The sequence below is a fragment of the Macaca fascicularis genome, chromosome 20 (assembly GCF_037993035.2).
Source record: "Macaca fascicularis isolate 582-1 chromosome 20, T2T-MFA8v1.1".
Taxonomy (NCBI): domain Eukaryota; kingdom Metazoa; phylum Chordata; class Mammalia; order Primates; family Cercopithecidae; genus Macaca; species Macaca fascicularis.
The window spans coordinates 76949218-76975125 of NC_088394.1; the positions used below are offsets into that span (position 1 = coordinate 76949218).

Here is a 25908-nt window from a genome sequence, read left to right on the forward strand (position 1 = left end):
ACCTTAGTAACCACAGAAAGAAAAATTACCTCAAATACACAAATGAGAAAGAGAAAGGAATCAAAGTTTAGCACTACAGAAAACCACCAAAACAACAAAAGAGGAAGAAAAGAACAAAGGATATATAAATCAGAAAATAATTTTTAAAATAGCAGGAGTAAGTCTTTGCCTATCAATAATAACCTTGGGCTAGGTGTGGTGGCTCACACCTGTAATCCCAGCACTTTGGGAGGCCAAGGGGGCATGGATCACAAGGTCAAGAGATCGAGACCATCCTGGCCAACATGGTGAAACCCTGTCTCTACTAAACATACAAAAATTAGCTGGGCGTGGTAGCACGTGCCTGTGATCCCAGCTACTCAAGAGGCTGAGGCAGGAGACTCGCTAGAGCCCGGAAGGTGGAGGTTGCAGTGAGCTGGGATTGTGCCACTGCACTCCAGCCTGGCAACAGAGCGAGACTCCTCCTCTAATAATAATAATAACCTTGAATGTAAATAGATTAAATTTTCCAGTTAAAGATATAAAGTGGCTGAATGGATTTAGAAAATAAAACCTGCAACACCATCCAACTACATGGTGCCTGCAGGAGACTCACTTAACATGCAAGGTCACACAAAGACTAATGTGAAGGGATGGAAAAAGTTATCCCATGCAAATGGAAACCAAAGGAGAACACGAGTAGCTATACTTAGATAACACAGACTTTAAGTCAAAACTGCAAAAAGGAAGTCATTATATAACAATTAATATAACAATTTTAAATATATATGCAACTAACACCAGAACACCCAAATACATAAAGCAAATATTATTAGATCTATACGGAGAAATAGACTGCAATACAACAATAATAGGGGATTTCAGCACTCCACTTTTGGCAATGGACCAATCATCCAGAAAATCAGCAACATTAAACTGCAAAATAGACCAAATGGACCTAACAGACATTGACAGAATATTCCCCCAAAACACAGCAGAATACACATTTTTCCTCAATAATGCATGAAACACGCTCCCGATCAGGCTAAAGGCTTGCTATTGTTCCCACACAGCTAAGTGCCCAGGTTCATCCTAATCAAGCTGAGCACTAGTCACTGGGTTCCACAGTGACCCACGGCTTCTAATAGAGCTATAACACTCACCGCATGGCCCAAGGTTCCATTCCTTGGAATCCATGAGGTGGAGAACCCCAGGTCAGAGAACTGGAAGTTTGCCACCATGTTGGAAACGGCCCACCACCATTTTGGAAGCTACCGGCCACCATCTTGGGAGCTCTGGAATCAAGGACCCCCAGTATAACAGTATCACTTTGGGGGGTTTAGGGAGGCAGGCTTTGAAGTACTATGCAGTTTTATTTTCCTTGTCTCTCACAATATATCCATGTGTGTTGTCCTCTGAAGTGTGTTTAAGTGGCATTAATTAGATTCGACAACTAGGAGGGGACAACATATATGCCTTCATACTCTCAACTTCTAAATGGCTCTGATTTGTTAAATGACATGAATTTTATGTATGTATGTATGCATGTATGTATTCATTTATTTTTGAGATGGAGTCTCGCTCTGTTGCCCGGGCTGGAGTGCAGTGGCACAATCTCAGCTCACTGCAACCTCCACCTCCTGGGTTCAAGCAATTCTCCTGCCTCAGCCTCCCGAGTAGCTGGGACTACAGGCATGTGCCACTATGCCAGCTAATTTTTTGTATTTTTAGTAGAGACAGGGTTTTACCATGTTGGCCAGGCTGGTCTTGAACTCCTGGCCTCAGGTGATCCACCCACATTGGCCTCCCAAAGTGCTGGGATTACAGGTGTGAGCCATCGCGCCTAGCCATGAATTTTAATCTAGTTTCTTCAGCAAAGTGTTAGCCAGTAAAATGTTCTTAAGGCCAAGAAGATAACTACATTGTTTTCAATGTTTAAATCCAAAGGATTCTCTCCGTTGTTGGAACAGTATTTATTAGTAGATATATTGATATTTTAGTTTACATATTCAGAGAAGCAGGCTAAAAAAACAAACAGAGATGGCTCTCTGATTGTCCGTGTTCTTGACGTTTACAGGGGCACTGCGCTTAAAAATCAGCTTGCTTGAAAGGAGCAAGGCCCCAACTATGCGAATAAGTAAAAGCCGAACTGTCTGTGCCATACTTGAGCTGGAACACTATCAATATTCAGTTTCTTCAACAAACTCCAGAAAAAATTCTAAATGTTTTATTGCCTTACTAATAAATAACAAAACAAAAACTAATAAATATTAGTAAGATAATGTTATTTATTGCTTTACTAATAAATAACAAAATAAAAACTTTGTTCCAACTCCACGCATTCCAAAATAGTGAAGTTTGATCCATGAGTGACCACAGCCATGGCCCCTCCATTAGCTTTTGATACTTTACTTGGAAGCAAGTTACTATTACAGAACATTAGGCTGCAAAAAAGAAACCACAAAAAATTTAAACAAGTGATACTCTTTTTAGCATCCGTGAAATAGTCCAATATATCTGAAAATGAAAAAGAATTGTTTTGAAATTATCTCCACGGTGACTTTGTTATTCTCAAAAGTACATATATTATATTACCTCTGCATATAACCTTTTTTTGAGGGGCGGGCTGGGGAGACCTAACAGAGCGAGCTGATGACTATGGCAGGTTTAAATAAGACCTTGCTCCAAGCGTGGCGTCGTCTTACTGCTTCTGCTTGCGGCGTTTGACTCTTTGCTTTCTGCTGATCCACCGCTTTTCCATGTCCTGGGTGAAACATTTGCTTTTATGATTACATCTCAACCATGTTGCTGCTTAGGACTGAATGTGAAACTGACCCCTCTCCTACTTTATCTTCTTTTTCCTGTGCTGTAACGAGAAATTTAGTGACTTCAGAAAATGTAGAGCCCATGCTGCAATAAAAATGTGGCAGAGTCAATGAATCTGAATTATGACAAAACAATAATCAACCATTAAGACTCCCCTCAGTAACTTTTTCCTTGGTAGATGAAACTAGTCTCTAAAAACCAACAAGCAAACAAAAAAAATAAAAATAAAAAACTTTTCTTTTTAAAAAGTGAGCCCACCAAAATTAAGATTTTAATTTTGGGAAGTCATCACTTCAGCAAACTATGCTTTAGGAATTTTTTACTCTATATTGTCGTATTTCAGCTCATGGAAATTTTAGTTTTGTTATATTTTAGAGTCAATATTATTAAAGAACTGCAAGCTGGTATCAATTTTTTTGCACCTTCTTTTTGGTAACATGAGATACATATATCTATATACATGTTGGCCAGGCTGGACTCAAACTCCTGACCTCAAGCAATCCACCCACCTTGGTGTCCCAAAGTGCTGGGATTACAGGTGTGAGCCACCACACCTGGCCACATGTGATATATTTTATTTTTTTATTTTTTGAGACAGAGTCTCGCTCTGCCACCTAGGCTGAAGTACAGTGGCGTGATCTCAGCTCACAGCAAATTCCACCTCCTGGGTTCAAGCCATTCTTGTGCCTCAGTCACTCGAGTAGCTGGGATTACAGGTACGCACCACCATGCCCAGCTAATTTTTCTCTTTTTAGTACAGACGGGGTTTTGCCATGTTGGCCAGGCTGGTCTTGAACTCCTGACCTCAAGTGATCCACCCGCCTTGGGCTCCCAATGTGTTGGGATTACAGGCATGAGCCACTGTGCCCGGTCAATGCCATTTATTTTTAAAGAAACTCACAGCCAAGATGTGGTATATTTTAAAAGCATTTAAATCACTATTCTGTTACAAGATATGTGCTTAACTAGTAAGAACTCTTCAGAGTTAAAGTTCCCTAACTACCAAAATACCAAGTATTTCTCGGACATCTTACTTTCCTGAAATTTAGGGAAGTCAGTCATGAGGATTTTGTTGAACAGCCAAAGAAATTAAAATAGAGTCATGAACAGTAGTAAGGCCAGTAGTATTTATCCCAAATTCAATATCGGATTTCTTTTTACCTTCAGAGGACATGCGGATTGGAACAAATGAAATCACTAACAGTTCTTTCACGTTTAGAGGTTTAGCGATCATGGTTATTCTCGGGCAGATAAAAAGGAAAAAAAAAAAAACCAGAGGCTTAGTGAATCGTCAGAACCCTTGTGTGGTGCTGAAAATAAGAAACTATATTATGTTTTCAAGCTAGCTCTCCTCAAGTTTTAGTAAGTGGTGAAACTGGTTGGGCATGGGGGCTCATGCCTGTCATCCCAGCGCTTTGGGAGGCCAAGGCAGGTGGATCACTTGAGTCCAGGAGTTTGAGAGCAACCTGGGCAACATGGCAAAACTCATCTCTTAAAAAAAAAAAAATTAGCTGGGCCTGGTGGTGTGTGCCTGTAGTCCCAGCTAAGAAGGCTATGGGAGGAGGATCGCTTGAACGCTGGAGGCTAAGGCTGCAGTGAGCTGTGATGGTACCACTGCACTCCGGCCTAGGTAACAGAGTGAGACCCTGTCTCATAAAATAAGTACAGAAACTGTTTCTTTTTTTTTTTTTTTAATTGTTTTGAGACGGACTCTTGCTCTGTCGCCCAAGCTGGAGTGCAGTGTTGGGATCTCAGCTCACTGCAACCTCTGCCTCCCCAGGTTCAAGCAACTTTCCTGCCTCATCCCCACAAGTAGCTGGGATTACAGGCATGTGCCACCACACCTGGCTAATTTTTGTATTTTTAGTAGAGACAGGGTTTTGCCATGTTGGCCAGGCTGGTCTTGAACTCCTGACCTCAAGTGATCCACCCACCTCAGCCTCCCAAAGTGCTGGGACTATAGGCATGAGCCATCATGCCCAGCCAACTGTTTCATTTTAAAAGAAACACAGGGGAGGAAGATTTGTAGTTTAAGCTAAACAAGAGAGAAAAGCCACTTTGATATATACATATGAAGCACAGATTGCCAGTGCTTGCTAAGTTGTATCCCACATAGCATTGGCTGCCTCTTCATATTTACACCCGTTCAGCCCAAGCAGTGAGTGTGGAAAAGTGAATTGTTAAACATTAGAGAACTCTGAATATTGGCATTAAATGTAAATACATTAACTTAACATCTTCGACTTATCCTGAAAACCTTGCCAAACCGATAATGCACATTCTCCTGAAGACAGGAAAAGAGAACGCCCACAACTCTTCCTGTCACTCAGGGTCCTGGCTGAATGGACCCTCCTGTTATTCTGACTCTTCTCAGAGAAAAGCAGACTTGGCAGGGTGCGGTGGCTCACACCTGTAATCCCAGCACTTTGGGAGGCCGAGGCAGGTGGATCGCTAAAGGTCAGGAGTTCAAGACCAGCCTAGCCAACCTGGTGAAACCCCGTCTCTACTAAAAATACAAAAATTAGTTGGACATGGTGGCGGGCACCTGTAATCTCAGCTACTCAGGAGGCTGAGGCAGGAGAATCACTTGATATCACTTGAACCCAGGAAGGGGAGGTTGCAGTGAGTTGAGATTGCGCCACAGCACTCCAGCCTGCGTGACAGAGGGAGACTCAGTCTCAAAAAAAAAAAAAAACCAGACTTATGGTTGCTTCTTAGCTTCTTTCTAGAAGGGACCTAGGCACGTGCCACCAGGAGACCCTAGAGGACCAGCACAAAATGGAAAGCACATGTGCCTTCTGGGATGCAGCAAGCTGGGCGTTCTCCCAGCTCCCTTCACACTTGTACCAAGGCACCTGCTTGATCTGTAAGTAAAGCTGTCAGAGAAGCCGCAGCAAAGGCGGTGGGCTCCAGATTCCTAATTCCCTAAAGCAGTGGTTCTCAGCTAGGGTATTTTGCCCTGAGGGGGCATGTAGGAAAGTCTGGATACGTTTTTGGTTGTCGTGACTGGGGGTGGTATTGGCATCTAATATGTCAAGGCCAGGGATGCTGCTACACATCCCGCAGTGCACATACAGGCCCCACCACAATGATTCAGCCCCAAATAGGGCCAACGTTGAAAAGCCCTGTCCTAAAGATAGTCCAGGTGATGGGGTGGCTTTCAGCATTGCTGTAAATACAGCACGCACCTGGGCCATTCAGTCCTCCCATTCAATCCTCTAAGAAGTTATGTATATTGTTTAGAATGTATTGGGGCTGGGAGTGGTGGCTCACTCTTGTAATCCCAGCACTTTGGGAGGCCAAGGCGGGTGGATCATTTGAGGTCAGGAGTTCGAGACCAGCCTGGCCTACATGGTGAAACCCTGTCTCTACTAAAAATATGAAAATTAGCCAGGCATGGTGGTGCACACCTGTAATCCCAGCTACTTGGGAGGCTGAGGCAGGAGAACTGCTTGAACCTGGGAGGCAGAGGTTGCAGTGAGTTGAGATTGTGCCAGCCTGGGCCACAGAGCAAGACCCTGTCTCAAACAAACAAACAAAAAAAGTATGTGTTGATAGAGAAGGTAAGTCCCCATAGTCTTAGGTTAAAAAAAACTAAAATTTCTTTAGGGTTTTTACCATCATCATCTTTTGAAAGGTATAAACTGAAATTCACTTAGTATTTTTTTTTTTAATTTTCACATTAGAAAATCCAGGATCCAGAGCAAGACTGATCAAAACCTAAAACAGAAACAACTGTCCACCATGTTGAGTCTCTATAATAACAACTTTTGCAGGCAAGTTAAATGCATTAAAATGACAGAACTATTAAAAATTTCAGACATCACTCCCTCATTTTATAGGCAAAGGCAGAAATGCTCAGTGGCAAAGTTGGGGTATTAAAAAATATACATCCTAATGGTTCTCAGCTCCTAGGAAAAAGGAAGATGGTTCTTATTTTTACTTATTGCAGTGAATACTGGATTTATCCTGAGAATGTGTCCAAGAAAATATACAGATGCTTTTTGATCTAGGAGACTGAACTTGAAAAGTTTTTTTCCCGGAACACCTCTGTATGCACAAATTTAGTACAAGAGTCAAGCCTTAATCTGCACAGTGATGGTGTTTAGACTGGTACAGTGGAAATACAGGCAAAACCGGATGAGGAAAAAGGCAAGGGAATTATTAAGATGGACTGGACCCAAGCAAGGAGCACCTTAGTTGACAAGTTGCAAAGGTAAGTTCTGAGAACCCATTCAAGAGTAAACACCCATCATCAAATATCCAAATGCCAGCTCGCAGGCCAAAGGACTTCCATACAATTTTGAATAGTCAGTCATTCATTAGAGGGAAATTATCCAGCTTGTTATATTTGATCCGCTCAGTACATTCAGGAAAAACACAGATCTCTGTTGGAGTTCAACATACATTACCTGGTAATCTGCACCACATCCTGTGTCTGAAAATTGTTCCCATCTTACAGGAAGAAATGACATTCTTGAGCCCTCCTTCCTGCAAATATCACATGATATTTGCCACCTAGTATTTCAAACGTCCCCAACCTGTGAAATATAGTTTGAGCCTTCAGAAACCCAGGCTACAAACCTTAATGCTGTCCTGAACAAAACCAACCCTCTGTTGAACAATTTCTCCTTGGGTTAGAGGAGGAAAATGATCCCTGATTCCCATGCATACATGCAGGATTAAAAGAGAATGTCTGGGAAGAGGTCTTGGATTCTTATTTTATTTATTTTTTTTAGACAGAGTCTTGTTCTGTTGCCCAGGCTGGAGTACAATGGCATGATTTCGGCTCACTGCAACCTCCGGAAACCCGGTCTCTACTAATAATACAAAAATGAGCTGGGTGTGGTGGTGGGCATCTGTAATACCAGCTACTTGAGAGGCAGGGGCATGAGAATCACTTGAATCCAGGAGGCAGAGGTTACAGTGAGCCAAGATCATTCCACTGCACCCCAGCCTGGGTGACAGAGCGAGACTCTGTCTCAAAAAAACGAAACAAACAAACAAAAAAAAACCCCTAGGCAAACAGACAAGACATTACAAAGACCACTATGGAAGCAGATATTTACAAATACAGTCATATATTCTGTCTACTCCATCGTTTAAGAGACGGGAAATCCAGAGCTCAAGTCCAACCTACCTTAAGCAAATTCAAACTATGTCATTACAAAGCAGCTTAATGATTACTCATATCACAGAACGGTTCATCAGGACATGTTGTCTACATAGCAACATCAGTTGGCATTTAAAATATAACTCATTTACAAATGTTATTTAATTTAGATACAATTGTGGGAATATGAGTTGGGGTAAAATGAGGGTAGAGGAAGGACAGAGGGAGAAAGTAACAGCCCCTTTCCAAAAGTGTCTGGGGTTGAGGGTTTCCGAATATTAGATGCAAAGGCCAGAGGAAGCATCTGAGGTGATAATCACAGTGATCTTTTTATTTTTTTCCCAAAAAGTAATGTTTTTTTTTTTTTTCTGAGACGGAGTCTCGCTCTGTCGCCCAGGCTGGAGTGCAGTGGTGCGATTTCGGCTCACTGCAAGCTCCACCTCCCGGCTTCACACCATTCTCCTGCCTCAGCCTCCCGAGTAACTGGTACTACAGGCGCCCGCCATCACGCCCGTCTAATTTTTTGTATTTTTAGTAGAGATGGGGTTTCACCATGTTAGCCAGGATGGTCTCAATCTCCTGACCTCATGATCCGCCCACCTCGGCCTCCCAAAGGGCTGGGATTACAGGCATGAGCCACCCCTCCCGGCCCCAAAAAGTAATTATTCTTAACCTGCTTCCCAGGCTGGATTTTGTAGCACTGTGGCTAAAACTTCCAGACACAGAGATTAATATGAGGGTGCAATCTGAGGATACAGCAATCTGAACATGCAGGAAACGACAATGTATATGCATGGAAACAATCTGAGGGCGTGACACCCTGGACACACAGGGTCTCTGATGCCTCGGACATCCTGGACACAAGCTGGAGTTTCCTTTTCCTTTTTTTGAGGCGGAGTTTCGCTCTTATTGCCCAGGCTGGAGTACAATGACACAATCTCGACTCACCGCAACCTCTGCCTCCCGGGTTCAAGCGATTCTCCTGCTTCAGCCTCCTGAGTAGCTGGGATTACAGGCATGCGCCACCACGCCCGGCTAATTGTGTATTATTTTAGTAGAGACGGGGTTTCTCCACGTTGGTTAGACTGGTCTCGAACTCCCAACCTCAGGTGATCCACCCGCCTTGGCCTCTCAAAGTGCTGGGATTACAGGCGTGAGCCACCGCACTCGGCCTGGAGTTTTCTATTAAAGCAATTCTTTAGATCTTTGTTGCAAGAGCAAATGAGGCAGCAGATAGCTACCTGCTTCGTTCAAAAGATCAGGAGGCAGTTTGGTCTAAACCAGTGCAGTATACTTAGTTTGAGGCACGGGGGTGGGGCCGAAAGGGCACCTGCCAGACAGCTCTGGGCTGGCCTGGGGCCAGCATGGAGGGAAGGAGGCCCTTTGGATTCCCCACCTTCTGTGTGGCTTCTGCTGGGTGTGGACATGAGGCAGGCAGAGGCCAGGGCTGGCATGATCAATTGGCATTTTGTGAATGGCTAAGTAGCAGAAGCAGGTAACACATGAATATGGTGTTTTAGAGAATAAATCCCAACCCATTCACAGAGGTTCAGTTTTCTTCGGTTGTACTACAAAAAAAAAAAGGAGGAAAAGAAGAGGAAAAACAGACTGACGGAGAGGAGAGAAAGAAAGAATCGGGGGTGGGTGAGAAGTGAGAGAGAAGAAAGAGAAAGGATGGCTGCATCTCACGCAGCGCTTATTCCCAGGGGTTCTCCCGTGACCGCTCAGAGGATCCTGTGGGTAGAGACCGGAATGACAACTCTGCTCACTGTGAGGGATGGCAAGAGAGGTCTTGTGAACACTTTGGTCTCCAGCATCTGGGGCCTGTTTTCCTGCTTGGCCTTTTGGGTTATCACAGGAGGTCTTGGATCCTTGGCTTGGAATTTGGATTTGTAGTTTTGCACTCCCCGTTTCTGCAGAAGCTGCAAGGCAGCAAGATAGCGAACGTTACTGGAGTCTGAAGGGCACGCCAGGTTTTTCTCAGACAGGAGGGACCAGTGCAGACAGCACTGCTCCGGATCGGCCAGCAAGGATGTCCGGGCCGCTGGGGAAGGGGAGGATGGCGTGTCGTTGACCACAGTGTGTTTGGCCAGCTCACTGGGTCTCTTTTCACCCTTCCCATCTGCTGTTTTCAAGCCATATGCACAAGCCAGACACCCATCCTTTTCCACACTCAGCACCTTCTCTTCTGACTGCAAGAAAGAGTTCTTACTCTTCTTACCCAGAACATCCAAGGCATTTGAAAGTGAAGCCTTCAGGGGTGGCAGAACTAGGAGGGCCCTGGAAGTCAGGGGGCCTGGGATGGACAGCCCTCTGTGGGCCCCTCCACTGGGGTTCCGAAGGGCCTTGCTCCTACTACTGTCCGGGATGGCCCAGTCTTCGGTGCACCAAATAAACTCCTTGATTTGCAGACTTTTTTTCTCTGTTCGAAAGTAGGTGGGAAAGCAGATGTTGCTAATCGCCCTGGAAGCGGTGCTGGGGCCCTGGGGGGCTGCCTGAGTCTGGGAGGGGCTGCTCTGATCCTTCTCTGGGCCCCCCTCCGTAGGAGGCTTGGTCTCGAGGCTCCTGTGGGCCAGGTTAAGACACACCAAGCAGTCACTGCAGGCACCTTCCCCTACCCTCGCCTTTTTTGGTAACTTCCTCGGCCAGATGCAGGCAGCTGGAGAAGTCCTTCCCCACCCTTGGACCTGCAAATAAAGCAGCATGTTACTCCCCCAGCCAAGGGGCCCAAACTGTCCCTGCTCCAATTTTGGCCACATTCCTATTTTGGCAGTCTTACGTGAAACAATATTCTTATTTTTATTTTTTTTTTTTTACTACCCATTCCCCTACCAATAACTTTCTTAAAATTCATTCACTTAAAAAAAAATTCTTCAAAGTTTCAAAGCATGAAAAAAAAGTGTAATATCTTACTTTCACCCCTACAAAGTAATAACAGTATTTGTAATAGGATTTGTTAATCCTAAATACTAGCAATGGCATTTGTTAATACGAAAACACTAAGCAATAGTGTTTGTAAATGGCCACTTTGAGGTGCTGACTATATTTCTTTTCAAATGCACATTTAAATTCGAAGCTATTAAAATAAAACGAAAACCGCTCATACTTGGCCCACCAACAAGGATTTCGAGCACCGCCAGTCTCTGCTTCCCATACCTGGGGAACACTGTTGCTTGGAGAGGCTGGAGGGAGACCCGGGAGCAGAGGCAAGTCCTGGAACGCAGAGGAGCCCTGCATACCCAGGGACACCTACTCCCCATCCACGCCCAGAGTCCTCTGGCTGATCTTGTCACAGAGATCACGGTTAAAATAGGGTTGCGGCTGGGCGCGGTGGCTCAAGCCTATAATCCCAGCACTTTGGGAGGCTGAGACGGGCGGATCACAAGGTCAGGAGATCAAGACCATCCTGGCTAACACGGCGAAACCCTGTCTCTACTAAAAAATACAAAAAACTAGCCAGGCGAGGTGGCGGGCGCCTATAGTCCCAGCTACTCGGGAGGCTGAGGCAGGAGAATGGCGTAAACCCGGGAGGCGGAGCTTGCAGTGAGCTGAGATCGGGCCACTGTACTCCAGCCTGGGCGACAGAGCAAGACTCCGTCTCAAAAAAAATGTAGGGTTGCCAGATAAAAACACAGGATCACATTTTGGACATACTTATACTGATAAATGAGGTGTTATCTAGTAATCCTATGTTTAATCACTGGATTAGACCAAGTTTTCTTATAGTTTTATGCCCTTTTTTTTTTTTTTTTTTATTCTTATAGTTTTAAACATAGGATTCTATTATTGATTCTAAGAATTGTTTAAGAGCAAGCCTGCAGACCAGGTGCAGTGGCTCAGGCCTGTAATCCCTGCACTTTGGGAGGCTCAGGTGGGCAGATCACCTACGGTCAAGAGTTCAACACTAGCCTGGCCGATATGGTGAAATCCCGTCTCTACTAAAAATACAAAAATTAGCTGGGCATGGTGGGCACCTAAAATCCCAGCTACTCAGGGGGCTGAGGCAGGAGAATCACTTGAACTCAGGAGGCGGAGCTTGCAGTGAGCCAAGATCGCGCCACTGCACTCCAGCCTGGACGACAGTGAAACTCTATCTCATCGCGGGGGGAAAAAAAAAAGCCTGCAGAGTTCTGAGTAGGAACCATTAGGATAGAACCTCAGTTCTCTCAGGGAGTTCAGCATAGCCGTTAAGAAGTCAGGGTTCTAGAGTTCAGGAGAACTAGATCCAAGCCCTGCCTTGGCCACTTACTAGCCGGGTGATCTCGAGCATGTTACTTTGTCTTCCAGGTGACTCAGTATACTTATCCACAAAGCAAGGCTGGGAATAATATTTGCCTCATATGGCTATTGAGAGGTTAGATGAATTAATGTATCCAAAGCACTTAGTACTGTCCTGTCCACATACTAAGTGGTCATAAATACACACAGTAGGTGCTGCTATTATCATCAGTAATATTTTACCTCGATTCCAGGGTTTCTACATGTCATTGATTCTACATTTTTTGGTAATATTAACTGTTTTCGGAAAAAAGAGGCTTGCACCAAAACACTGATGTGCAAGAGATAGAAAAGCTGTGACTCAGAAAGATACTCACTGCCTCTTCCCATCCCGTTCCAATAATAAACTCTTCGGCTTTTTCATCTTGTTCAAGCGTAATGTCACTGATATCGAGAAGACAATAAACATGATTCTTTTCACTTCTTCCATCTGGACAAGTACAGGTTGGTTCTGTTTCTTCTGTGCTTTGAATTTCATTATTTTCACCATTTTCTAAGTCAGTCTCATTTTTCTGACAGAGATCCATTACTGCGATGGTTGCTTAAAGTTTTTAACATCTTCTTGCTGTTTGAAAACATGAATGGAACTTCGTTTTTAATATTAATTTTTTTTAAAAAAAAAGCAATTCAATACTCAGGTGAAATATCTTCAAGACACATTCAGGAATATGGCCAGCCGCGGTGGCTCATGCCTGTAATTCCAGGAATTACTTTGGGAAGCCAAAGCAGGCAGATCACTTGAGGTCAGGAGTTTGTGGCCAGTCTGGCCAACATGGTGAAACCCCATTTCTACTAAAAATATGGCGGGCGCCTGTAATCCCAGCTACTAGGGAGGCTGAGGCAGGAGAATCACTTGAACCCAGGAGGCAGAGATTGCAGCGAGCTGAGATCGGGCCACCGCACTCCAGCCTGGGTTAAGAGAGTGAGATTCCGTAAAAAAAAACAAAAAAGGGGCCGGGCGCGGTGGCTCAAGCCTGTAATCCCAGCACTTTGGGAGGCCGAGACGGGCGGATCACGAGGTCAGGAGATCGAGACCATCCTGGCTAACACAGTGAAACCCCGTCTCTACTAAAAAATACAAAAAAAACTAGCCGGGCGAGGTGGCGGGCGCCTGTAGTCCCAGCTACTCGGGAGGCTGAGGCAGGAGAATGGCGTAGACCCGGGAGGCGGAGCTTGCAGTGAGCTGAGATCCGGCCACTGCACTCCAGCCTGGGCGACAGAGCGAGACTCCGTCTCCAAAAGAAAAAAAAAAAAAAAAAAACAAAAAAGGAAGGGAGGGAGGGAGGGAGGGAGGGAGGAAGGAAAGAAGGAAGGAAGGAAGGAAGGAAGGAAGGAAGGAAGGAAGGAAGGAAGGAAGGAAGGAAGGAAGGAAGGAAGGAAGGAAGGAAGGAAGGAAGGAAGGAAAGAAGGAAAGAAGGAAGGTAGGTAGGTTGGTTCAGGAAGAGACTGAGAACAAGTATTACAAAACCATCCACTGCCAACCACTGGCACTATGAAAGATAAGGTAGCCAGGAGCAATGGCTCACACTTGTATTCTCAGCACTTTGGAAGGCTGAGGCTGGTGGATCACCTGAGGTCAGGAGTTTGAGGACAGCCTGGCCAGCATGGCGAAACCCCATCTCTACTAAAAATACAAAATTAGCTGGGTGTGGTGGTGCGAACCTGTAATCCCAGCTACTCAGGGGGCTGAGGCAGGAGAATCACTTGAATCTGGGAGGCGGAGGTTGCAGTGAGCCGAGATCGTGCTATTGCACTCCAGCCTGGGCTGCAGAGCAAGACTCTGTCTCAAAAAGAAGAAGATATGAAGAGACATAGGGAGAAGATGGCCGTCTATAAGCCAAAGACAGCAGCCTGGAACAGAGCCTCCTCTCACAGCCCTCAGAAGGAACAAACCCCGCCAACACTTTGATTTTGGACTTTGCGAATCCAGACCTATGAGGTAATACATTTCTGTGGCTTAAGCCACTCAGTCTGTAGTACATTGTCATGATGCCCCTAGCAAAGTAAAATAGTAGGTGATGGTGATAATGATGGTGATAACCCTATCTACCATTAATGGATGTTCTTCTGGAAAATGCACTTGGCATTTAGAATCTAGACAAAGGGTCTGCAAAGTTGTAAACCTGATCAGAGCCAAAGAGCTGAACAGTTCCAGGCCTATTTATTGGCTGTGTCTCTGGAGCAATGACTTACTTTTCTGGGTCTGTTTGCCCATCTATAAAAAGGGCAAAAGTGGCTGGGCGCAGTGGCTCATGCCTGTAATCCCAGCAGTTTGGGAGGCTGAGCTGGGCAGATCATTTGAGGTTAGGTGTTTGAGACCAGCCTGACCAACATGTGAAACCCTGTCTCTACTAAAAATACAAAAAAGTTAGCCAGGTGTGGTGGTGCACACCTGTAGCCCTGGCTACTCAGGAGGCTGCGGCAGGAGAAATGCTTGAACTTGGGAAGCAGAGGTTGCAGTGAGCCAAGATTGCGCCACTGCACTCCAGCCTGGGCGACAAAGTAAGAATCTATCTCAAAAAGAAAAAAAAAAGGGCAAAAGCATAATACCTTCCTACAGATAGGAGCTCTTCCTGTGGACCCCACAGGCTGCGGAAATTAACTGGAATACGTGAGCAGTGACCACCAACGCTCTGGTGTGAGTGCTGATAAGCACCCATTGTCTTCTCAAGAAGTTCCTTGCTTGTGCTGAGAGAGAAGCTACAGGGGACACCCACTCCTTGCTTTCTCTCAGCCGAACATGACCCATGCCAGAAAACTAGTTTTTTTCTTTTTCTGTTTAGGAAGAGATCAGTACTTCTTATAACAAATCTGTTTAATTACCATTTTGACTTTTTCACATAGGCTTACAGTAGTTTTTTTGGTTTTTTGTTTTGTTTTGTTTTGTTTTGTTTCTTTGAGACAGAGTCTCACTCTGTTTCCCATGCTGGAGTGCAGTGGTGTGATTTTAGCTCACTGACAAAATGTACAGGAGTAAATTTTGTATAATTTTAGGTTGGAAGTTGTACCTCCGCCTCTCAGGTTCAAGCAATTCTCCTGCCTCAGCCTCCCGAGTAGCTGGAATTACAGGTGTGAGTCACCGTGCCTGGCCAACACTACATTTTTATAAGCACTTTACTTATGTTATGACGGTTCATGAGGAACTGTATGGATTCCTTGTGACTCAAAGCTAAGAATCATCCCTGAGTCAATTAACACAGTACTATTAGTCAAAAGGTCAGATTACTGCATACCGGATCACCAGATGCACCTTCAGAACCCTGGTGTACTTCACGCAGAATCAAGACGCTCCGCTACTAAAAGAGAATGCTGGTGGTCTTTTCCTAATTAAAAAGAAATTCAGTTAGTGGATAGAAAAGCTGTATTTTAAGTTTCCCTTCTCAAAACTTACTACCAAGTTGTTGTCTGTCTCCCTCCGGTCGCCCAGGCTGGAGTGCAGTGGTGTGATCTCAACTCACTGCAACCTCCGCCTCCTGGGTTCAAGCAATTCTCCTGCCTCAGCCTCCCAGGTAGCTAAGACTACAGGCGCCTGCCATCACGCCTGGCTAATTTTTTTGTAACTGTCAAGTTTTATTACCCATTCTTGTCTTCCAGCTCATGTTAGCAGATGACACACAGAAACGTACAAGAATCAATAGAAGATCAAAGAAAAGAGTGGATGTGTGATTCCTTGCAATTTGTATGCAGTTTTACTTTTATGTTGGAATGCAGACATCTATATTCATATAATATTTTCTGGTAGTAAAATTATGCCTGACTTACAGATTTGACGTAAATCAAGAGCTCATGCCATCCCATTTCTTGGCTTTCACTGAACTTTACAACCTGATTCCGTTTGAGAATCACCAGGATAAAGCATACATCAAAGTCCATACTAACGTTTTCCACCACATCAAGAAAACACAAAGATCACAATGAACATGTTGCCATGGAGACGCATTTGCTGATACAACTGTAAAATTGGATTTAGAGTACAAAGCAGGAAAGCTCAAAGATGTAGGCCAGAAGGTATTAAACTCTATTACACAGGCTATTAAAGTGATTAGAACCAACATGTACAAAAGAAATAGTTGACTCAGATCCAAGCCCCCGAAGTGCATGTTTGGATAAACAAGAATAAACCCAAAGAAAGATTGATGAAAGAACTTAATATATTTGGAAATGAAATAAATGAGAGCCTAAAAAATATAGCCTATGGAAATTTACCATAATCCAGAAAATATCTTTTCTAGCAGCATTTAAAGACAGACACGAAAAGGAAATGATCAGCCAAAGAACTGTAAAGTAGTTTATTTTCTTTTACCAATAATATGATTTGCTTCAAAATAATGTGAGGTTGAGGTTAGGGAGGGAATAATGAAACCAAAGTGCCCTTAAGTTCTGTTTGTTGTAGATGGGTATGAGGACATGGAGATTAATCGTACTATTATATTTTTATGTAAGCATGAAATGTCTCATAATAAAACTTTTAAAGCCATGATGTTATCGGAGAGCTTCAAGAAATGAAATGTGGAATAATGATAGAAGCCAGGGTACAATGAATTTTGACCTTAAGCAAACTGAAGTAAATGTGGTTTTTTGTTTGTTGGTTTTGTTTTGTTTTGTTTTGTTTTGTGACACTTGCTCTGTTGCCCAGGTTGGAGTGCACTGGTGCAGTCTCAGATTACTGCAACCTCTGTCTCCTGGGTTCAAGCGATTCTCCTGTCTCAGCCTCCCGAGTAGCTGGGATTACAGGCATGTGTCACCATGCAGGGCTAATTACTTTTAGTAGATCTATTTTTAGTAGAAACGGAGTTTCACCATGTTGGCCAGGCTGGTCTTGAACTCCTGACCCCAGGTGATCCACCCACCTCAGCCTCCCAAAGAAATGTATCAATGAATGGATAACATGGTTTGTGTAATTTTAAGTTAAAGACCTCGAACAAGGACTTATTGAAAAAAAAAAACACAGATGTACAAAAAAGATACATCAGATAATAGGATTTATAAAAGTGATTCAGAGGAACTCCAGAAATATTTGTCCAATTATTCTTAAGTCACAGTACACAAGGCCTTCTCACTGAATTTATTGAACGGCCAAAGGAACAGGTGTAAATGCAGAAAAGAACAGACGTTACTATTTGGATCTGTGACACTATGTTGAGATCATGTAATTTGTTAATGAACTGAGAAGTACACAGACTATCAAATGCTCCTTTGTTATACATCTGACAAAGTTAACGTAGCTTTAGCACCTTAACCAATCTATAATTCAGAGTACTTACTCCTGAAATGGATAAAGACAACCATTAAGCTAGCACAGTCAACAGCAGAGGCATACCAGTTGAATACAGCAAAAGGACATGTTTTCTGTCATGTGTTGTATAAAAGTTAAAGTTGGAAAAGACGGGGAGAAATCAATGTAAACTGAGAACAATGAACATATCTCCTATTTACAAATAAGTAACACTGCCCAAAGAAAAATCTGTGTGGAAAGAGACCACCCGACCAAGAACATAAAGGAATTTCCAAAGGCCTGCTAGCTGAAAAGAAGTGAAGGGATAGCAGAAGAAATGACCATGCCATGCAGTACAGAAAGGGCCTTTGAATTTCTTTATATATATATTTTTTGAGATGGGGTCTCACTATATTGACCAGGCTGGTCTCAAACTCCTGGCCTCAAGCGATCCTCTCATTTTGGCTTCCCAAAGTGCTGGGATTACAGATGTGAGCCTAGCCTTTCTTTGCATATATATATATAAATATACACACACACACACACACACATATATATACACACACACACACACATATATATACACTTTTTTTTTTTTTAGACCAAGTCTCGCTCTGTCACCCAGGCTGGAGTGCAATGGCATGATTCTGCCTCACTGCAACCTCTGCCTCCTGGGTTCAAGTGATTCTCATGCCTCAGCCTCCCAAGCAGCTGGGATTTCAGGCACATGCCACCATGCCCGGCTAATTTTTTTTTCTTTTTTTTTTTTTGAGACAGAGTCTCGCTCTGTCGCTCAGGCTGGAGTGCAGTGGTGCAATCTTGGCTCACTGCAAGCTCCACCTCCCGGGTTCACGCCATTCTCCTGCCTCAGCCTCCTGAGTAGCTGGGACTACAGGTGCCCGCCACCACGCCTGGCTAATTTTTTGTATTTTTAGTAGAGATGGAGTTTCACCACGTTGGCCAGGCTGGTCATGAACTCCTGACCGCAGGTGATCACCCTCCTCGGCCTCCCAAAGTGCTGGGATTATAAACATAAGCCACCATGCCTGGCCCTTCATATTGTTTTGATAAAGAAGGTAATAATGTGGCTACTTTATTATTTTAATGAAAATAAGATTAGAAATGAATTTATTAAAAAAAAAACAGAACTCTGATTTTGTGTTTGCTTGTTTTTGATTTATGTCTTTTTTGCCCCAGATAGGACTCAAGCTGCCAGGCTCTTTTTGAAGAAGGCTGCAGTGGGTACACTTTGAGTTAGGAGGAGTACTATCCATCAGTCTTGACTTCCTAGCATTAGTCAAGACAGGCAAGGATGGACTGCAACAACATGCAGCCCTATTTCTTTTCCAGTGGTTAAAAAAACATAGGCTTCTTTCTAACTCATGCTGTAGATTCATTGTATGATGTCTGGGACTCTGTTCCACATTGTCCTCACTCCTGAATGTGAACTGACGGAGGCTGTGCCATCGGAAACCACAGCCCACTGTGATGCCGAGTGTGATGGCAAACATGGCTCTTAGATGTTTCTTCCTGGAAGTCACTCATTTGACTTCAGTTCATATGTCATTAGCCTGGAGTAAATCACGGACATTGCCTAACTTTAAGGAGAAGCAGGGCTAATACTTCCTTCTACATCTCCAGGAGGAGTAAGAAGCCAGATTTTGGTGACTTCACAGAGCCTTGTGACTAGCCTGGTCAACAGACTGTGAGTGGAACTGATGTGTGTCACTTCCTGGATGAGGCAGTGAATAGGTAACATCCTCCTTCAGTTCTCTCTTATCTTCCCACGATGACCTTGGGGGTCACATGTTGAGTTAGCAGCACCACAGAATGGAAGAAGCCTAGATTTTGAGTCACAGCTTTGAGAAATGCCCCCATAAACCCTCATCAGACTGTGCATGGATGAGAAAAAGCTTAATGACTCCAGCCATGAGATTTGAGGAACTGCTTGTTGCTATACCACAGTCTGTCCTATACAGGTGAGTAAAGTTACTGAGATTGTGTCAGAGCTGAGATTACAAGGCCAGGTGGGACTCTGACTGTGAGGGGTTGTTCATGTCATGATTATATCTGATGCAAAAAAAAGAAAAAAGAAAAGCAACTAGCTATAACATACCTTTTATTTACTATTTTTTTTATTTTTATTGAGATGGAGTTTTACTCTTGTTGCCCAGGCTGGAGTGCAAGTGTGCAATCTTGGCTCACTGCAACCTCTGCCTCTGGGTTCAAGTGATTCTCCTGCCTCACCCTCCTAAGCAGCTGGGATTACACACATGTGCCATCATGGCAGGCTAATTTTGTATTTTTAGTAGAGATGGGGTTTCTTCATGTTGGTCAGGCTGGTTTCGAACTCCTGACCTCAGGTGATCTACCCGTCTCAGCCTCTGAAAGTGCTGGGATTACAGGAATGAGCCACCGCGCCCATCCTACTTCTTATTTTTTTATTTCTATGTTTTTGAGACAGAGTCTCACTCTCTTGCCCAGGCTGGAGTGCAATGGCATGATCTCGGCTCACTGCAACCTCTGACTCCCAGGTTCAAGCAATTCTCATGCCTCAGTCTCCTGAGTAGCTGTGATTACAGGCATGTGCCACCATGCCTGGCTAATTTTTGTATATTTTTGTAGAAACGGGGTTTTGGCATGTTGGCCAGGTCGATCTCAAACTCCTGACGTCAAGTGATCCGTCTGCCTCAGCCTCCCAAAGTGCCCAGCCAATTATAACATACTTTAAAAAATAACTGAAGAGTTACATACTAAAGGGAACTAGCTAAATAGATTATTTAGTCCTCTAAATTATAGCTACCATATAGGAAGTCACATGATGCTAGCAGAAAAGGACTAGTTTCAGGTGAAAAAGGAAAATATAGTTGCTGTTTCACAATAGGAAAATATAAAACATAAACTATTTTACCACTATAGAAGGGAACAGATATCTGTAGTTATTACGCTGTGTAAAGCCAGATTGGTATGTACCATAAATTCAGGCTAAAAGGTGACTATTAGAGATTGAAAGTCTCAGGAATACAAGTTCCATGTCTTTGGAGGACTAAAAATATGCTTAATTCAAAGATACAACTCTGATTAGAGGCAGAATAGTATATAAAGTTAATTTATGATCATGGAGAGAAAAATGGGTAAAAATACCTGTTGCAATAAGCTCTTCTAGAATGTTCCTGAAAGATAATGTGGTAGGCAGAATTCTACAAATTCTCTCCCCTCAAGATTTCCCACCCTAATCCCTGGGTGAACAGGATGAAATATAACATCCACAAATATTTTATATTACATGGTAAAAGGGACTTTGCAGATGTAATTATGGTTATTAACCAGTTGACGTGAAGATAGGAGATTATTTTGGATAATCCGGGTAAGCCTAATCAAATAACATAGTCTTCTAAAACAAACTTGTCTTAGCTAGCAGCAGCAGAAGTCAGAGATACAAAGCACAAGAGGAATTCAATGCATTGTTTCTGGCTTTGATGAAGTTGGGGGGTCACATCCCAAGGAATGTGGATGGCATTTAGGAGCTGAGAGAAGACCCTGGTTTACAATGAGGAATTAAACGTGGATCTCAGTTGCACAACTTTAAGAAACTGAATTCAACCAACAGTCTGAATGATCTTGGAAGTGGGTTCATCCAATAAGAGTCCAGACTGGATGACTTAGGAGATCGTAAACAGATAACACAACAACAATAGAAAACTAATACAATAATAATTCAGCTTAAATACTTCTGCTTAAGTACTTTCAATGACGGAGTGCTCATAACTTGACAAGAATTTTTTTCTTTCCATTGGAAGCTCTAAAGATTTGAATGATCTCAAATTAAGTCATCTGCAAATCTGCACATTTTGTTCCTCAGTTCTGGGTATTCTTCTCAAACACAAATCTGAAAACATCTGAAAACAGCTATTATTTTGTCAGATACAAATCTTAAGTTCCTCATTATCTTAAGAATGCAAAATTACCTGTCTCTTAAAATGTGGTGCCTGGAACTGAAAGCAATACCTCAAAAGTGGTCTGACTAGAAATGTCTGCTTTGAAATCTGACTCCTTTTGATCTGAAATCTACATCTATTAATTAAACAAAGTTATTATATTTTTTAAAAAGTATAACCCAATCTTTTTTATTTCCTTTTTTTTTTTTTTTTTTTTTTTTTTTTTTTGACAGAGTCTCACTCTGTCACCAGGCTGGAATGCAGTGGTATGATCTCGGCTCCCTGCAACCTCCGCCTCTTGGGTTCATGCAGTTCTCCTGCCTCAGCCTCCTGAGTAGCTGGGACTACAGATGCGCGCCATCACACCCAGCTAATTTTTGTATTTTTAGTAGAGACAGGGCTTCATCATGTTGGCCAGGATGGTCTCGATCTCTTGACCTTGTGATCTGCCCGCCTCAGCCTCCCAAAGCGTTGGGATTATGGGCATAAGCCATTGCGCCTGGCCTTTTTTTTTTTTTTCAGACAGTCTTGGCTCTGTCACCCAGGCTGGAGTGGGGTGACATGATCTCTGCTCACTGCAACCTACTGGGTTCAAGCAATTCTCCTGCCTCAGCCTCCCAAGTAGCTGCGATTACAGGTGCCCGCTACCATGCCCAGCTAATTTTTGTATTCTTAGTAGAGACAGGGTTTTGCCATGCTGACCAGGCTGGTCTCAAACTCCTGACCTCAGGTGATCTGCCCGCCTCAGCCTCCCAAAGTGCTGGGATTACAGGCATGAGCCACCACACCCAACCCTATAACCCAATCTTTTTTTTTTTTTTTTTTTTTTTTTTTTGAGACGGAGTCTGGCTCTGTCGCCCAGGCTGGAGTGCAGTGGCGCAATCTCGGCTCACTGCAAGCTCCGCCTCCCGGGTTCACGCCATTCTCCTGCCTCAGCCTCCCGAGTAGCTGGGACTACAGGCGCCCACAACCGCGCCCGGCTAATTTTTTGTATTTTTAGTAGAGACGGGGTTTCACTGTGGTCTCGATCTCCTGACCTTGTGATCCGCCCGCCTCGGCCTCCCAAAGTGCTGGGATTACAGGCGTGAGCGCCCGGCCTATAACCCAATCTTAATTAACACTGAGCTCAAGGTGAACTACAACTTCTAGATTTTTTTTTTTTTTCACATGAATGGCTAAAAAGTCCTGTCTTCTTTACTCCGTAACCATGCTGTTGATTTTCTTTTCTCTTTTTCTTTTTCTTTATTCTTTTTGTGTTAGATGTAGACTCCAAATGCATCAGATCCTTGTAAAATTTCCCCTTTTGTTTTTGGACCATCATTAAACCTGCTCAGATAGTTCACAACCTAACTCTGACTTCCCACAGTTTGACCATTCCTTCTTGCTTGATGACGTCATTAATTTGACGAGGATACCTTCTGTATCTCCATCTACATCACGAATAAAGATGTTGAGAAGGACGGGTAAAGGATACTCCCCTCTGGATATCCCTTTCACTTGGACATTTGCTAATTATTCAAGTGCTGCAAATTCACCTTCACCTTACTCCCTATGCAATGATCTGGCCTATGTTTCTAAATCTTTTCTACAGGATTCTAGATCCATCCATTTAGATAGTTTTTTTTTTTTTTTTTTTTTTTAGAGGAACTTACCAAGAGTTATAGAAGTTGATCTCTCTCTCTCTCTCTCTTTTTAAAACACCTATTGTCTAGATCAGGGATAAAGAATACATTCTGGCGGAGTGCGGTGGCTCACACCAGTACTTTGGGAGGCCGAGGCCAGTGGATCACTTGATGTCAGGAGTTCAAGACCAGCCTGGCTAATATGATGAAACCCCATCTCTACTGAAAATACAAAAATTAGCCAGGAATGGTGGCTCATCCCTGTAGTCCCAGCTACTCTGGAGGCAGAGGCAGAAGAATCGCTTGAACGTGAGAGGCGGAGGTTGCAGTGAGCCGAGATCGCACCACCACACTCCAGCTTGGCTAACAGGGTGAGACTGTCTCAAAAAAAAAAAAAAAAATTCTGAAATGTCACCTCCAAACGAGTAGTGGCTACCTAGAGCGTTGTATTGAGAAGGATCTTACGATTTGACTACAGCAGGAAAAATTTCTGGGGTTGATTAATTATGTCTACCAGAAAATAAAGAGTGCCACATGTTTGCCAGTCTGTCTATACAATCAGATTACAAATATCTTACTGTAGATTCCTATACCTGGTTGACAGATTCCTAATTCACTAAGGGCGGGGAAATGTTGATGGACCAGAAGAAACCAAGGCCCAGGGTATTAAGTCAAACAAAACTGTTTATATCAAAAGCAGATAGATGGAAATCTTTCAAAACTCCTTATCAGCTTGCCCCAGCTTCTTATTGGCTCTGCACTGTGCCACACACCCTCATCTTCCTAGAAGCTATAGATTTAAAGGAATCTTAAATTCCAACCAGAGAAAGATGAGTTTCTGGCAGCCTCATTTGGAGTTTGAATGAACATTCCTGTGGGTCAGGTCTTTAACGACCTATGTTGAATGAAGGAATAATCATTAGAAATACTGTTAGCCATGGTGGAAGTTAAGTTTCTTAATACAAGACCAATCTTCACTTGTATGAACCAGTTAAATAGGTCCTGAAGACTGACCTGGGCATCCTGATCATGAACAACATAGTTTCTACAGGAAAATGAGGTGGGAGTCGCATTTAGAAACACACTGGAAGAAACCGAAACTTTGTCTCAAAGTTAAGCACCTGCGCCACCCAATTTGCACAATTTGTTTATATTTTCAAGAGCATAAATTTTATCCTCCTTGTTAATTATATATGCCTTCTGCTTATTATATGCCTACAGGTCACAGGAACCTCAAGTATTTCACAGAATGATGCCAAGGAGCGCAGTTTCTACACCATCCCTCCGGATCAGACCACATCTATTCCAATCCCAGTCTCAAACACTTCCCCTTTTTCAACTCCCATTAATGAATTCACTAAGTACCTAGCACTGAGAATAAAAAATTAAAGCAGCACCCGTCTTCTCTGCTCTTACACAGCTTACAGCCCACAGCAAAGCACAAGTCTGCAAACTCACGCGCTCCACCTGCCACCCCTAAAACCCAGGCTCATCACGCTCGGCTCCACCTCTTCACCTAGCTCCGCCCCTTCCTGCAGGCCCCACCCCTTTCCCATCAGGCTCCTCCCCTCATTCCATGAGCCTTTTTTCCTCATTCCATGAGCCTTTTTTCCTCATCCAGCTCTTCCCCTTCCTCCGCCAGTTCCTACCGTGCCACAAAGACGCCAGCCCTTCTTTCAAGCTATCCCATTCAGAAAAGCATTCTCGATTGTCCTTTCGAACTCATCCCTGTCCTCCGTCTACCCGCCCTTAAAGGGATCCGCCCTTAAGGGTCCGCCCCCAACGGCTCCTCCTCAGTCCCCGCCCACCGCCCCAGATCCCGCCCCCTCCCCAGGCCCCGTCCGCTTTGGGGCAGCCCCAGCCCTTAGTGCCTCTGCCTTTCGATTCCCCGCGTCAGAGGGTCGCTTCCTTTCGAACAAGGCAGGGCCTCTCGCTCTGTCGCCTTTGGAGTGGTCCGGGGCCTTGCCCCAGGGATGGAGAAATGGCCGCTCACACCCACCTGTGGGGCCGAGCGGATGGAAGGCCTCGCGACAGCTAGTCCCGGCCCGTGGGCGAGGGCGACTCAGGTCGCTGCCTGCCCGGCCGTTGCCCTGAGTTACGGCCACGCTGGGGGCGGGACCGCGGCGGAAGTGACGTAGCCCAACAAAGCTAAGCACAGGCGGGGCGGCTCGTGGCACCTCCTACCCGCTCTGGAAGCTGCCGCCGGAAGGGCCAACGTATGAGGGTCTGAGAAGGTGGAGGTGGAGGCCTACCCGGGCCCTCGGGCCGGCGAGTTCCGTGGGAGCGCCCTTTTGCCTGCTAGGATGTTTAGTAGATGCCAGGGTCTCCCTCGGCTCCCTGAGGAATCGCCGTGCGCGTTTCCCATGGACACAAACTTCACAGGCCCAGAACGTCACGGGAGGACGCGTTGTGAACCTCAAAGAGCCCACTTACGTGACAGCGCCGGGCCGACGGACACTCGCTGAACTTCTGGCCCGGAGCAGCACAGCTCTGAAGTGGGCACTGGCATCTTTTATACAAATAAAGGAAAGTGGCCCCACGTCCCTAAAACAACAGCTTGCTGAAGAGAGATCGCAAGGCATCCTTCACTCCAGCTCGGGTCTGACTCCAAAGCCCTCTGCTTTAGGAAGTGTGACTACTTCTGCTGTAGAAAACCGGTATCTAGGCCGGGCGCGGTGGCTCATGCCTGAAATTCCAGCACTTTGGGAGGCCGAGGCGGGTGTATCACCTGAGGACAGGAGTTCGAGACCAGCCTGGACAACATAGCGAAACCCTGTCTACTAAAAATACAAAAATTAGCCGGGTGTGGTGGCGAGCACCTGTAATCCCAGCTACTTGGGAGACTGAGGCAGGAGAATGGCTTGAACCCGGGCGGCGGAGGTTGCAGTGAATTGAGAGCATACCACTGCACTCCAGCCTGGAGAGCAAAACTCAGTC

At 44.4% G+C, this 25908-nt stretch overlaps 1 protein-coding gene and 1 long non-coding RNA gene across 7 annotated transcripts; one reads left to right on the forward strand and one right to left on the reverse strand.

Annotated features, from left to right (window-relative positions):
- Positions 1 to 1933: 1933 nt before the first annotated feature.
- On the reverse strand, positions 1934 to 25078 carry C20H16orf46 (chromosome 20 C16orf46 homolog). 6 transcript variants are annotated; one of them, XR_012429172.1, is made up of 5 exons: positions 24971 to 25078; positions 15430 to 15519; positions 12514 to 12761; positions 8867 to 10605; positions 1934 to 2845 (listed from the first exon to the last, which is right to left on the reverse strand). XR_012429172.1 is itself a non-coding variant. In XM_015442701.3 (4 exons), the coding sequence occupies exons 3-4, from the start codon at positions 12721 to 12723 to the stop codon at positions 9643 to 9645; spliced, it is 1173 nt and encodes a 390-aa protein (XP_015298187.2). In that variant the 5' UTR covers positions 12724 to 12761; positions 15430 to 15519; positions 24971 to 25078; the 3' UTR covers positions 2248 to 9642. The 6 variants fall into 6 exon arrangements, 4 of the variants coding, with proteins under 4 accessions (XP_015298187.2, XP_015298188.2, XP_045237866.1 ...); XR_010583684.2 differs by having other exon boundaries at positions 24621 to 25063; XM_015442701.3 differs by having other exon boundaries at positions 2248 to 10605.
- Positions 19127 to 24351, forward strand: LOC135968730 (uncharacterized). Its single transcript, XR_010583687.2, has 3 exons — positions 19127 to 19390; positions 23062 to 23342; positions 24193 to 24351. It is a non-coding gene; the product is annotated as an uncharacterized lncRNA (long non-coding RNA).
- Positions 25079 to 25908: the final 830 nt, after the last annotated feature.

What these genes read in the sequence shown, in the direction of transcription:
- C20H16orf46 (XM_045381931.2), bottom strand. Translation starts at nt 12,723, where the DNA reads ATGGATCTCTGTCAGAAAAATGAGACTGACTTAGAAAATGGTGAAAAT. An exon ending in GAACGGGATGGGAAGAGGCA is followed by an intron (nt 10,606 to 12,513) that starts GTGAGTATCTTT and finishes CTTTATTTGCAG; the next exon opens with GTCCAAGGGTGGGGAAGGAC.